A 14,866-nucleotide genomic window follows, 5' to 3' on the forward strand; every position below is an offset into this window, starting at 1 on the left:
ATCTGTTGACTCCGGGATCGAGACGTGGCTGCACGATCCGTTACAGCCATGCGGATAAGATGCCTGTCATGTCGACTACTAGTGATGCGAGGCCGTTCGGATCCAGCACGGCGTTCCGTATTACCCTCCTGAACCTACCGATTCCATATTCTGCTAACAGTCATTGGATCTCGACCAACGCGAGCAGCAGTGTCGCGATACGATAAACCGCAATCGAGATAGGCTACATTCCGACCTTTATCAAAGTTGGAAACGTGATGGTACGCATTTCTCCTCCGTACACGAGGCATCACAACAACGTTTCACCAGGCAACGCCGGTCGCTGTTTGTGTATGAGAAATCGGTTGGAAACTTTCCTCATGTCAGCACGCTCAAGGTGTCGCTACCGACGCCAACCTTGCGTGAATGCTCTGAAAAACTAATCATTTGCATATCACAGAATTTTTTTCCTGTCGCTTAAATTTCGCGTCTGTAGCACGTCATCTTCGTGGTGTAGCAATTTTGATGGCCAGTAGTGTAGATACATTTCAAACACATTATTATCAATACAGAACAATGCCTTTTACGCTGCCTGTCCACGTTGCAGGAAAAAACAAACCTTTTTAGACCGGAAAGCAAGCTACAGCTTGCATCCCTCCCTCTTCGTTATTTCACAACATCCAAATGAGTAAAACTACGAAATTGGTCTGTGATATTGTTGACAATGACAGAAGAGCGAACTGCCGGGGCTAGAGATCTATGACATCATTTTTGTTGTATTTTTGCTCAATATATTCTATCAATTTCGCAAATTCATCAGGTTCCTCCGTAATTTTAACGCACTTTACCCAATTACACACGTTAAAAACCACTGCTCTCGACGATTTCTCACGTCAACAAAACGTTCCATTGTTTCGATCTAGTGATGCTATCAGCCAGTAACATTGCAGTACGGTTCCCAGTTTCTGTATAATTGCTAAACCTTCACCTCTAATACGCTACATGTGCTGTATAGTGGAGATATCGCGAACCATGTTACGCCGCCTACATCACGTGGGAAAGAGCCGGCACCAGAGAGGCGAAACAGTTCATGAATTCAGTAAGATTGTATTACGATTGACCACCTCTCTCTTTCTATGTGGATGGGAGTCACAAAGTATTCTCACATTCATAGAATAACATTGGAGATTGAAACATCTCACCAATAATGGCTCTGAGCACTATGGGACTTAACTTCTGAGGTCATCAGTCCGCTATAACTTAGAACTACTTAAACCTAACTAACCTAAGGACATCACACACATCCATGCACGAGGCAGGATTCGAACCTGCGACAGTAGCGGTCGTGCGGTTCCACACTGTAGCGCCTAGAACTGCTCGGCCACTCCAGCTGGCTCTCACCAATACCTTTGATGATTAGCATCCCAACAAAATAATTATATCCACAGCAGCACACAGCTGTCTCTTTCAAATCGAGCTGCCCCTTCATTGAACGTAACGGCTAAGATGTCCGAGCAAAACTGTAGGTGGCCTCTATGTACGCATCTTGTAACTCTTCCTCCGTCCTTAACCAACCCTCCCTGGAACATTGTCTCTGATTGAATTTCTAATGAGAAGTAGGAAGACACTATAGTCGCAACATTCAACGTCTCGTGAAGGAACAGAACGAGCTGAGTGCCACGTAATCAGTACACGTTGATATTTTACTTTCGGAAAGAGTATAACATGTGATGCTTACTTGTATAACTGACCGACGCTAGTATATAGACCGTCAAGAAGACGAAGAAACGTATGGTGTATGCATGATGCAGTTCCAAATCGAAGGAGTTTGAAACACGTTAGATACATCACTTCAAATCTGGAGTACTGTTCTACTATTTGGAGCCGATATCAACAAGGTATTTTTATCAGTTAGAAATTCAATCGGAGATAATCGTCCAGGAAGGGCTGGTTAAGGGCACAGAAAGAGTTACAAGATGCATAGAGAGAGAGGCCACCTACAGTTTTGCTTAGATTTCTAAGCCGATACGTTCAATGAAGGGGCAGCTCGATCCAAACGAGACGACAGAGTGCTGCTGTGGATATAATTCGTTTCTTGAGACGATAATCACGAAACTTGTTAAATGCTTCCAACATTATTCTGTGAATGTGAGAATACTTTGTGGCTCCAATCCACGTAGGGAGAGATGGTCAGTCGTAATAAAATCTTACCGAACCCATAAAATGTTTCGCCCACGGAACGTAGTTTTTGCAAACCCTCTCTGCTGCTGGCTATTTCCCACACTAAGAAACAATATTTGCGTCATGTAATGTAGGTAGTGTAACAGGGTTCACGATAGGTGCACGTATACAGGATGGTCCATTGATCGTGACCGGGCCAAATATCTCACGAAATAAACGTCAAACGAAAAAACTACAAAGAATGAAACTTGTCTAGCTTGAATGGGGGAAACCAGATGGCGCTATGGTTTGCCCGCTAGATTCCGCTGCCATAGGTCAAGCTTTGTGATAGATGGCGCTGAAATAGTCACAAACATGGCTCACAATTCTGGACGAACAGTTGGTAACAGGTAGGTTTTTTAAATTAAAATACAGAACGTAGGTACGTTTGAACATTTTATTTCGGTTGTTACAATGTGATACATGTACCCTTCTGAACTTATCATTTCTGAGAACGGATGCTGTTATAGCGTGACTACCTGTAAATACCACATTAATGCCACAAATGCTCAAAATGATGTCCGTCAACCTCAATGCATTTGGCAATACGTGTAACAACATTCCTCTCAACAGCGAGTAGTTCACCTTCCGTAGTGTTCGCACATGCATTGACAATACGCTGACGCATGTTGTCAGGCGTTGTCGGTGGACCACGATGGCAAATATCCTTCAAATTTCCCCACAGAAAGAAATCCGGGGACGTCAGATCCGGTGAACGTGCTTCGACGACCAGTCCACCTGTCATGAGATATGCTATTCAATACCGCTTCAACTGCAAGCGAGCTATGTGCCGGACATCCATCATGTTGAAAGTCCATCGCCATTCCGTCATGTAATGAAACATCTTGCAGTAACATCGGTAGAACATTACGTAGGAAATCCGCATACATTGGACAGTTTAGATTGCCATCGATAAAATGGAGGCCAGTTATCCTTCCTCCCATAATGCCGCAACATACATTCACCCGCCAAGGTCGCTGATGTTCCACTTGTCACAGCCATCGTGTATTTTCCGTTGCCCAACAGTGCATATTATGCCGGTTTACGTTACCGCTGTTGGTGGATGACACTTCGTCGCTAAATAGAACGAGTGCAAAAAATCTGTCATCGTACCGTAATTTCTCTCGTGCCAGTGGCAGAACTGTACAGGACGTTCAAAGTCGTCGCCATGCAATTCCTGGTGCATTCATAGAAATATGGTACGTGTGCAATCGATGTTGATGTAGCATTCTCAACACCGACGTTTTTGGGATTCCCGATTCTCGCGCAATTTGTCTGCTACTGATGTCTGGATTAGCCGCGACAGCAGCTAAAACACCTGCCTGGGCATTATCATTTGTTGCAGGTCGTGGTTGACGTTTCACATGTGGCTGAATACTTCCTGTTTCCTTAAACAACATAACTATCCGGCGAACGGTCCGGACACTTGGATGATGTCGTCCGAGATACCGAGCAGCATACATAGCACACGTCCGTTGGGCATTTAGATCACGATAGCCCTACATCAACACGATATCGACCTTTTCGCAATTGGTAAACGGTCAATTTTAACACGGGCAATGCATCACGAAGCAAATACCGTCCGCACTGGCGGAATGTTACGTGATACCACGTACTTATAGGTTTGTGGTTATTACAGCGCCATCTGTCACAAAGCAAAAAAATTGGTCTAACTAAAACATTCATATTTCTTTACGTACTACACGCATATGTAATAAAAAATGGGGGTTCCTATTTTTAAAAAAAACCCAGTTAATATCCGTTTGACGTATGGCAGCGCCATCTAACGGGCCAACAATATCGCCATCTGGTTTCCCCCTTCAAGCTAGACAAGTTTCGTTCTTTGTAGTTTTTTCGTTTGACGCTTATTTCGTGAGATATTTGGTCCGGTCACGATCAATGGACCACCTTGTGTGCAGTACGCTTAGGGTATAGAGATGGTGGTTTAACGGTGATACAGACTATCCATCCAACAGTGATACAGACATTGAGAATCGTACTGTAATGTCATTGGCTGACAGCATCACGAAGTCGACGTGATTTTGAACTCGCGTAATTGGGTAAATTGAGTTGAAAATACGGAGAAACCTGCTAAAATTACGAAATTTGTAGAATACATATAAAATTGTGGAAAAATATACCAAAAATGATCGTTATACAGTTCCAACCTCGGTAGGTAGATCACCCGTCACTGCCAACAGCATCGTAAACCGGGTTCGTACTTTTACTCAGTTGGATGTTGCGAAATGACAAGGAAGGAGGTATGTGAAGTGTAGTTTGCTGTCGGATGAGAAAATGGCTTTTTTATTTTTCCTGTCATGTGAATAGGTAGCGTAAAAGCCACTGTTCTGTATTGATACTAATGCGTCTGAAAGGTATGTAATACCCACATGCATGACGGTTTATTTACGTGACTTCCACAGACACTAGTTTTGAGTGCTCGGGCTGCGAGAGGTTGCTGGATGTGGATAGCGGCAGCGGGGTGGTCGGCGCCAGCGTATTGAGTTGCGACCTCCTGCAGCGGCCTCAACGGCCACTCCTTCGGCGAGAGCTACCTGGGATGTCACCAAGGGTGATAGCATTCTGTTGGCCATTCCGTGACGAACAGTCAATTACTTTGCTATTGTTCCAGGTGTCGGCATTTCCTAGAAAAATGTTTGATTTTTGCAGACCTGAAACAGAATTTCACTGTCAAATGACACAGACCAAAGCAGAGCATCGCCAGCCACTTGATCCCTCTGTGTACCTTCAGGGAGGGGATAGAAAAGGCCTGCGGAAGCAGGTGAAGTATTGTCGCACTATCCGTAGAAAATTTGGCGCTACCCTGTCGTGTGTAAACCATAGTTCGTCTGTCCACAAGCGTAACGGTGTCCAGTATCTCTGGGAATTCATGTCGTACATAAATCGTTTGTATACCGCACTTAATAATCTGGAAATTGTAGTAACCCTCTGCGTCTTCATCGACAATTCCTGCCCATACGCTAATACGGAAGCTACCCTGACACTTCACCTCCATGATTCCTCGAGTTGTTCGTGTTGTGGTGGTTTACTGTGCCATCTCTTGTGAATCTTTCCTCATACTGCAGTATTACTCGTAACAACTAAAATGGCCCATATCTCACTAGGTATTTATTGATTTCCGGGCATAACTTTATGGGGAACTTTCTTCTACACTACTGGCCACTAAAATTGCTACACCAAGAAGAAATTCAGATGATAAACGGGTATTCATTGGACAAATACATTACACTAGAACTGATGTGTGATTACATTTTCACGCAGTTTGGGTGCATAGATCCTGAGAAATCAGTACCCAGAACAACCACCTCCGGCCGTAATAACGGCCTCGATACGCCTGGGCATTGAGTCAGAGCTTGGATGGCGTGTACAGGTACAGCTGCCCATGCAGGTTCAACAGCCAGTTGTTCGGCCACCATTGACCAGACGTTTTCAATTGGTGAGAGATCTGGAGAATGTGCTGGCCAGGGCAGCAGTCGAACAATTTCTGCATCCAGAAAGGCCCGTACAGGACCTGCAACATGCGGTCGGGCATTATCCTGCTGAAATGTAGTGTTTCGCAGGGATCGAATGAAGGGTAGAGCCACGGGTCGTAGACACATCTGAAATGTAACGTCCACTGTTCGAAGTGCCGTCAGGGCATTGAGTCAGAGCTTGGATGGCGTGTACAGGTACAGCTGCCCATGCAGGTTCAACAGCCAGTTGTTCGGCCACCATTGACCAGACGTTTTCAATTGGTGAGAGATCTGGAGAACGTGCTGGCCAGGGCAGCAGTCGAACAATTTCTGCATCCAGAAAGGCCCGTACAGGACCTGCAACATGCGGTCGGGCATTATCCTGCTGAAATGTAGTGTTTCGCAGGGATCGAATGAAGGGTAGAGCCACGGGTCGTAGACACATCTGAAATGTAACGTCCACTGTTCGAAGTGCCGTCAGGGCATTGAGTCAGAGCTTGGATGGCGTGTACAGGTACAGCTGCCCATGCAGGTTCAACAGCCAGTTGTTCGGCCACCATTGACCAGACGTTTTCAATTGGTGAGAGATCTGGAGAATGTGCTGGCCAGGGCAGCAGTCGAACAATTTCTGCATCCAGAAAGGCCCGTACAGGACCTGCAACATGCGGTCGGGCATTATCCTGCTGAAATGTAGTGTTTCGCAGGGATCGAATGAAGGGTAGAGCCACGGGTCGTAGACACATCTGAAATGTAACGTCCACTGTTCGAAGTGCCGTCAGGGCGAACAACAGGTGACCGAGACGTGTATCCAATGGCACCCCATACCATCACGCCGGGTGATACGCCAGTATGGTGATGACGAATACACGCTTCCAATGTGCGTTCACCGCGATGTCGCCAAACACGGATGCGACCATTACGATGCTGTAAACAGAACCAGGATTCATCCAAAAAAATGACTTTTTGCCATTCGTGCACCCAGGTTCGTCGTTGAGAACACCATCGCAGGCACTCCTGTCTGTGATGCAGCGTCGAGGGTAACCGCAGCCATGGTCTCCGAGCTGATAGTCCATGCTGTTGCAAACGTCGTCGAACTGTTCGTACAGATGGTTGTTGTCCTGCAAACGTCCCCATCTGTTGACTCAGGGATCGAGACGTGGCTGCACGATCAGTTACAACCATGCGGATAAGATGCCTGTCATCTCGACTGCTAGTGATACGAGGCCGTTGGGATGCAGCACGGCGTTCCATATTACGCTCCTGAACCCACAGATTCCATATTCTGCTAACAGCCATTGGATCCGGACCAACGCGACCAGCAATGTTACGATACGATAAACCGCAATTGCGATAGGCTACAATCCGACCTTTATCAAAGTCGGAAGCGTGATGTTACGCATTTCTCCTCCTTACACGAGGCATCACAACAACGTTTCACCAGGCAACGCCGGTCAGCTGCTGAGAAATCGGTTGGGAACTTTCCTCATGTCACCACGTTGTAGGTGTCGCCACCGGCGCCAAACTTGTGTGAATGCTCTGAAAAGCTAATCATTTGCATATCACAGCATCTTCTTCCTGTTGGTTAAATTTCCCGTCTGTAGCACGTCATCTTCGTGGTGTAGCAATTTTAATGGCCAGTAGTGTACTTTTGACCTATGCCACGACCTGATCTATGCGCTAAGCATACAACAGCTACCACCGTCACACCTTAGCAAAAGATCTGGCAGAGCACCCGAGAAAATTTTTGTCCTACGTAAAATCGCTAATTGGGTCTGAGACTTCCATTCAGTCCATTGTGCCCAGTCTGGCGCGACAGTTGAAGATGGCAGAACGTAAGATGAAGTTTTAAATTTCACGTTCAAGTAATCGGTCACACAGGAGAAGCGCATAAAGATTCCGTCTCTTGACCATCGTACAGACTCCATATGGACGACATTGTGATAAGCATACCTGGCGTAGAGAAACGACTGAAGGGTTTGAAAACAAAAGTCTGAATAGAATCCAAATTCTATTTTACAAAGAGTACTCTACGGCACTGGCCCCTTACCTAGCTTGCATTTATCGCCCAGTGCGAAGTCGCAAGCGACTGGGAAAAAGCGCAGGCCACTCCAGCATATAAGAAGGAACGAACCTGCAAAGTTACAGACCTATATACCTAACATCTGCTTGCTGCAGAATCCTTGAACATGTTCTCAGTTCAAATATAATAAACCTTCTTGAGAGTGAGAAGCTTATGTGCACGAATCAGCGTGCTTTTAGAAATCATCGCTCGTGCGAAACCCAGCTTGCTCTTCTCTTACATGATTTACTGAGTACTATGGATGAAGGACAACAGGCAGATTCCATATTCCGGAGAGCATGTGATACGGTGCCCCATTGCAGGCTGTAAACAAAGGTAAGAGCACATGGAATAAGTTCACATATATGTGAGTGGCTCGAAGACTTCTTCAATAGTATAAAACATAACGTTCTCCTCGGCGGCGAGTGTTCATCACAGACAAGAATATCGTCAGGATTGCCCCAGCGAAGTGTGATGCGATCGCTTTTGTTCTCTATACACATAAATGATTTGTCTAACAGGGCACTGCTAAAATATTACTTTACCTACATACAAATCACAGTAAAAGTATCTACATGTTGTTGTTGTGGTCTTAAGTCCAGAGACTGGTTTGATGCAGCTCTCCATGCTACTTTATCCTGTGCAAGGTTCTTCATCTCCCAGTACCTACTGCAACCTACATCCTTTGAATCTCATCTCTTGGTCTTCCTATGCGGTTTTTACCCTCCATGCTGTCCTCCATTACTGAACTGGCGATCCCTTGATGCCTCAGGATATTCCAACCAACCGATCACTTCTACTAGTCAAGTTGTGCCACAAATTTATCTTCTCTCCAATTCTATCCAATACCTCCTCATTAGTTATATGATCTACCCACCTAATCTTCAGCATTCTTCTGTAGCGCCACATTCCGAAAGCTTCTATTCTCTTCTTGTCCAAACTATTTATCGTCCATGTTTCACTTCCTTACATGGCTACACTCCATACAAATACTTTCAAAACGACTTCCTGACACTTAAATCTATACTCGATGTTAACGAATTTCTCTCCTTCAGAAACGCTTTCCTTGCCATTGCCAGTCTACATTTTATATCCTCTCTACTTTGACCATCATCAGTTATTTTGCTCCCCAAATAGCAAAACTCATCTACTACTTTAAGCGTCTCATTTCCTAATCTAATTCCCGCAGCATCACCCAATTTAATTCGACTAAATTCCATGATTCTCGCTTTGCTTTTTGTGATGTTCATCTTATATCCTCCTTACAAGACCATGTCCATTCCCTTCAGCTGCCCTTCCAGGTCCTTTGCTGTCTCTGACAGAATTACAGTGTCATCGGCGAACCTCAGAGTTTTTATTTCTTCTCCATCGATTTTAATACCTACTCCGAAATTTCTTTTGTTTCCTTTACTGCTTGCACAGTATACAGATTGAATAACATCGGAGATAGGGTACAACCCTGTCTCACTCCCTTCCCAACCACTGCTTCCCTTTCATACCCTTCGACTCTTATAACTGCCGTCTGGTTTCTGTACAAATTGTAAATAGCCTTTCGGTCCCTGTATTTTACCCCTGCCACCTTCAGAATTTGAAAGAGCGTATTCCAGTCAACATTGTCAAAAGCTTTCTCTAAGTCTACAAATGCTAGAAACGTAGGTTTGCCTTTCCTTAATCTATACCGAGCGAGGTGGCGCAGTGGTTAGCACACTGGACTCGCATTCGGGAGGAGGACGGTTCAATCCCGTCTCCAGCCATCCTGATTTAGGTTTTCCGTGATTTCCCTAAATCGTTTCAGGCAAATGCCCGGATGGTTCCTTTGAAAGGGCACGGCCGATTTCCTTCCCAATCCTTCCCTAACCCGAGCTTGCGCTCCGTCTCTAATGACCTCGTTGTCGACGGGACGTTAAACACTAACCACCACCACCTTAATCTATTTTCGAAGATAAGTCGTAGGGTCTGTATTGCCTCACCTGTTCCAACAATTCTACAGAATCCAAACTGATCTTCCCCGAGGTCGGCTTCTACCAGATTTTTCATTCGTCTGTGAAGAATTCGCGTTAGTATTTTGCAGCTGTGAATTTTTAAACTGATAGTTCGGTAATTTTCACATCTGTCAATACCTGCTTTCTTTGGGATTGGAATTATTATATTCTTCTTGAAGTCTGAGGGTATTTCGCCTGTCTCATACATCTTGCTCACCAGATGGTAGAGTTTTGTTAGACCTGGCTCTCCTAAGGCTGTCAGTAGTTCTAATGGAATGTTGTCTACTCCCGGGGCCTTGTTTCGACTCAGGTCTTTCAGTGCTCTGTCAAACTATTCAGGCAGTATCATATCTCCCACTTCATCTTCATCTACATTCTCTACCATTTCTATAATATTGTCCCCAAGAACATCGCCCTTGTATAGCCCTCTATATACTCCTTCCACCTTTCTGCTTTCCCTTCTTTGCTTAGATCTGGGTTTCCATCTGAGTTCTTGATATTCATGCAAGTGGTTGTTTTTTCTCCAAATGTGTTTTTAATTTTCCTGTAGGCAGTATCTATCTTACCTCTAGTGAGATAAGCCTCTACATCCTTACATATGTCCTCTAACCATCCCTGCTTAGCCATTTTGCACTTCCTGTCAATCTCATTTGTATTCCTTTTTGCCTGCTTCATTTACTGCATTTTTATATTTTCTCCTTTCGTCTATATATGCTCTATAAAAGTTAACTGAGAAAGATTGCATGAAAGTTACCCCTCGCTCGCGGTCAAACCAGAAAAAATGCACGTGGCATCCAGCATCTCTCAGTTCTCTTGCAACCTGCCGTATAATTGCCATCTTGTGACGATATGCCCCACTACCAATAAGAGAGCAGCTGCCAACTGTGCCAAGCTAACGGATGACTGATAGTACAATGTCATTTTAAATACGTTGGGACTTCTAGCACTCCTACAATAGCTGATGGAAACCGGGGTTGCCCGTGGACTATATTGTTGATTATAGGGTTAAAAATATTTGAACTGAGAAACTGATTCCGAAATGGAGCCGAAATTGAATTTTACTCTGGGAGGCCCTTTGTACTTACGTTCTCCTTGACTATAGCACCCACGTAGAGTGGTGCAGCGATGGACGTCAGTGTCCCGATACAGTCAGTAACACCCATCATGAGGCCAGAGAAGTTCGGTGCGATGTCGATAAGGTTCATCGTGAAACCCATGACAGCGACACCATTGACACCGATGGTGACAGTCAGCAAGATCACAGCTGCTGTTGGGTCCCCCACTGGGATGAAGCCGAGGGCTACTAAAGTCACGGCTGGAAACCAGTAACCTGGAACATACACCGAATACTATTTTACAATTTCAGAAAAGATAAATGTGACCTTATTAAAGAAATAAGCGGTGGCTCTTACGGAAAGCAATAAGTGGTTTACATGAGATGTAACTTCTCGAAGTAGAGTTCTTGATTTACGTTAGTGCTGACTTCCTGGTCGGTGAAATAATACAATACAATATTTCACGGATATTGGAAAATTGGAACTGTTTCAATTTGAGATTAAAAAAAAAAAGGTTCAAATGGCTCTGAGCACTATGGGACTTAACATCTGAGGTCATCAGTCCCCTAGAAGTAGAAATACTTAAAACTAACTAAGCTAAGGACATCACACACATCCATGCCCGAGGCAGGATTCGAACCTGTAGCAGCGGCGCGGTTCCGGACTGAGCACCTAGAGCCGCTCGACCACCGCGGCCGGCTCTATTTGAGATTCGAACACTATATTTATTGAGCATTATCTTGAATCACCTGTTGATGTTTTTAAATAATTCACTTAATATTTTTATTGTTTTACTTGTGTCATCTACCTCTACATTTGGAGGTGTCAATGTTTTAAACTTTATTTCGCATTTTTGTTTACAGCAAACTCATAACATCTCACATAAAACGAATTCATAGGGGAGTATGTTCTACTGTGGGTCACATTTCTGACTTTTGCTTCTAGCCAACCCTATAATAGAAGTTTATTATGTTTTCTTATTCAATTTCAAAAGAAAGCATTCACTTTGTACGCGCTCCAGTCTTTTTTCTGAAATTACAAAAATTACTTCGGAAAATTAAGGTTTTTCCAAATGTGAAAATATATTCCAAGGTACTACATGGCTATGAACAAATAATCGGTGGAATTTTAAAAGCACAACACTCGAGAAAATTTATTCAGTTCTGCATTTAATACTCTATCTGTTGTATTATTACTCTGCTACACACCAATAATCACTCAATTAAATCAAATTAAGTTTGAGTATTACCAAATACGAGATACAGCTTAAAAGTAGGTAAATTTTGAAATAGAAGCTATTGGAAACCATAACCAATTTCCATTTTCAAGACAGGTAAAATCATTAAGGTATTAAAAATGTTCAGTTCATTTGCAAGTACTGCATATTCCATGGTAAAAGGCAATCTGTTTCAAGGTGCAAGATGGTTCATGATCGACGAAGTATGGCTTAGCTGGCAGAATGTTACATTAATAACTCTAAAGTTATATATCATTTTACTCACAATAAAATTCTGTAACTGAAAAATTAACAATATATTCCAAGGAGCTTAAATATATTGTCTAACACTTAAATGAGTATAATAAGAAATATTTACAAAAGCTATGCAAAAGACAATCTCATGTCCAGCAACAACAGGAACTGCAGAAAATGGCAAAAACTGCTTATGGCGGTCTATAGCATCCATTCCTTTATGTGATTCTAAAATCCGTCCCAAAACTGAAGTATCGAATAAAAAACGTCGCGTTACCCTATTTACACTATCCTTCCAGTGCAGTGCTCTCAACCACTGATTTGCGTTTACCCACTGGGCATTACAACTGCAGCATCATGGAGAAGGCGCACAACATATTTAAAATGAACAGAAAGCATACTGCATGCTTGGATGTGTAAATGATAACGTCTCAGCGCTACTGCGTGAAGTAGGTAGGAATAACGTCATCTACACCCTAAAAATAAGTAAAGATTACATATCAGGTTTCTAACTCCATTTACATGTTGGTTGTTTACGAGAACATGGCTTATGTCGGAATTAGCATAAAATCGGTTTATCGTTATGCGATATTGCTTCTCGTGTAGTTGCGATGCTGCGATTGTCATGCAAAAATGGAAATTATGGATTCAGGTGGACCATGCTCAGTGTCATGCAGGATCTCAGCGACCCCACGCAACCAGCGACCGTGAAGATAGACATCTTGTACACTTGGCCCTGAAGGACATACAGACACTTCAGGTACTCGTACTTTGTTTTGCAAGCAAGACAAGTATCCTTTCAGACATTCAACTGCATCCCCTTAGGGAATGGCACTTCATCATCAAAAAGTCAGCTATGAGTCAGCTGACTGTCATACAGTAGATAGCCCGTATTTGTTGCTTCTGATAGTATCAGTATGAAATGACTCCACTTATCTAGTTCCACCACGAACGGTAGGTCAGGGCTCGGAAAAACTAATCTCACTCCTTGGGGTTCAGACTGTGGATTGAGGAGTGCGTGTTACCACGCAGAGGCTTTTAGAACAACACGCACGAGTGCCGATGATGACGGGGCGTCATGTAGGCGATCACTCAGGTTCGGTATCTGTACTGTGGCCAACGTGATTGAATCTGTAGCCTGTGGAAAGCTGAATCCACAGTTGGTCAGGCCTACTCACTGTCGAGAGCAGGCACCCTCAGGGTCAATAGTTTTATCCAGCTATGCCTAACTCAACCACAGGCTCTAGTCATGGCACGATGCCCCGGACGGGCCTGACTTGGAACTGAGTCTATTACTACTCGTGTCAGTGTTTTGTCCCACCACATTTGACAAGTAGCCGCCAAGCACATTTTGATTCAGATCCTCCACTGCACATCTCATAGTGACTGAGAATGCTCGTTACGCGGAAACCAGTCATAGGGAAGTCTCAGGCAGTTCTATGGTAACTGCCATGTAGACTGCAAAGGCGCTCACTGCATTTCTCATAGAAAACTCAGACACTACACACACGTTCAGAGAAAACGGAATACCTTGAAAGCCTAGAGACCGGACTTACATATTCACTAGACATGTACATTAGTACACTATGCAGAAATGAATAGTATTTGAACAATGACGTCCCGCGGGTTTAGGTTCAACACCAAGATCGCGTCCATCAGCACCTATCGGTAAATTGTGCCTACGGCTCTAGTTGTCGCTATAAAACGAAGGTAATGGATCAATGTGCCTTGAAGAGACATGAAGGATGCGCTGCAGACGAATGCGCGACCCGTACCGTCAAATCAGTGAATTTGAAAGAGCATGCATTATTGGCGTGAGAGAATGTGGTACATCCATCTGGGAAGTTGCTGCTCGTGTGGGTTGAATGTTTCGGCAGTACAACGGGTGTGTGCAGAATGATTCACGGAAGGCGCTAGAACATGATGAGATGGGTCAGGTCATATCACCCACACCAACCCCTGAGATGATCGACACGTCATGCGAATGGCATTGCAGGACAGATCCGCGTCCTCCTTGGCTCTGGTGCAACAGTGGAACACATCGTACACTATCAGTTGTGACAGTCCGTCGCCGTTTATTACGGCATGGGGTACGTGCGATTCGTTCATTTCTCCACCTACCTCTGACGAATGTGCAGAAACATGCTAGACGACAACGGTGTATGGAACGACGTCACTGAAGACAGGTATGGTATCAGACAGTGGTTTTGGACGAATACAGGTTCTGGTTATTTGAAAATGATGGCCGCATTTTGGTTTGCCGCAGAAAGGGAGAGAGGTATCACAGCGACTGCATTCCCCCAAGACATACAGTGCCAAGATCTTATGGTGTGCTGTGCCATTGGTACAACCACAAATCGCAGTTAGTGCATGTCCAGGGCACTATGATCAGTGTGACGTACTTGAAAGACATCCTGCGACCCATAGCCATACCCTCTGTGCACAACACCCAGACGCCATTTTTCAGTAACACAATGTATTACAGCGTGCTGCTGCACGAACTCGCGCCTTCTTGGTGTCACGGGATGTCAGCCTTTTGCCCTGGACCGCCAGATCAAGCGAAAATCTGTGGGATATGGTGAAATTGTAGGTGCAGTGCTGTGACCCAGATGCGAACCACCACAGAT

General features: G+C 44.4%; 1 protein-coding gene across 1 annotated transcript in view; it reads right to left on the minus strand.

Annotated features, from left to right (window-relative positions):
- Positions 1–10,771: 10,771 nt before the first annotated feature.
- Positions 10,772–14,866, minus strand: part of LOC124596845 (putative inorganic phosphate cotransporter) — a 56,924-nt gene continuing 52,829 nt past the window's right edge. Inside the window, exon 7 of the mRNA XM_047135899.1 lies at positions 10,772–11,043. Coding sequence (XP_046991855.1) covers positions 10,772–11,043 — 272 coding nt within the window. The remainder of the gene's footprint in view (positions 11,044–14,866) is intronic.

This window comes from Schistocerca americana, chromosome 1, assembly GCF_021461395.2.
Source record: "Schistocerca americana isolate TAMUIC-IGC-003095 chromosome 1, iqSchAmer2.1, whole genome shotgun sequence".
Taxonomy (NCBI): domain Eukaryota; kingdom Metazoa; phylum Arthropoda; class Insecta; order Orthoptera; family Acrididae; genus Schistocerca; species Schistocerca americana.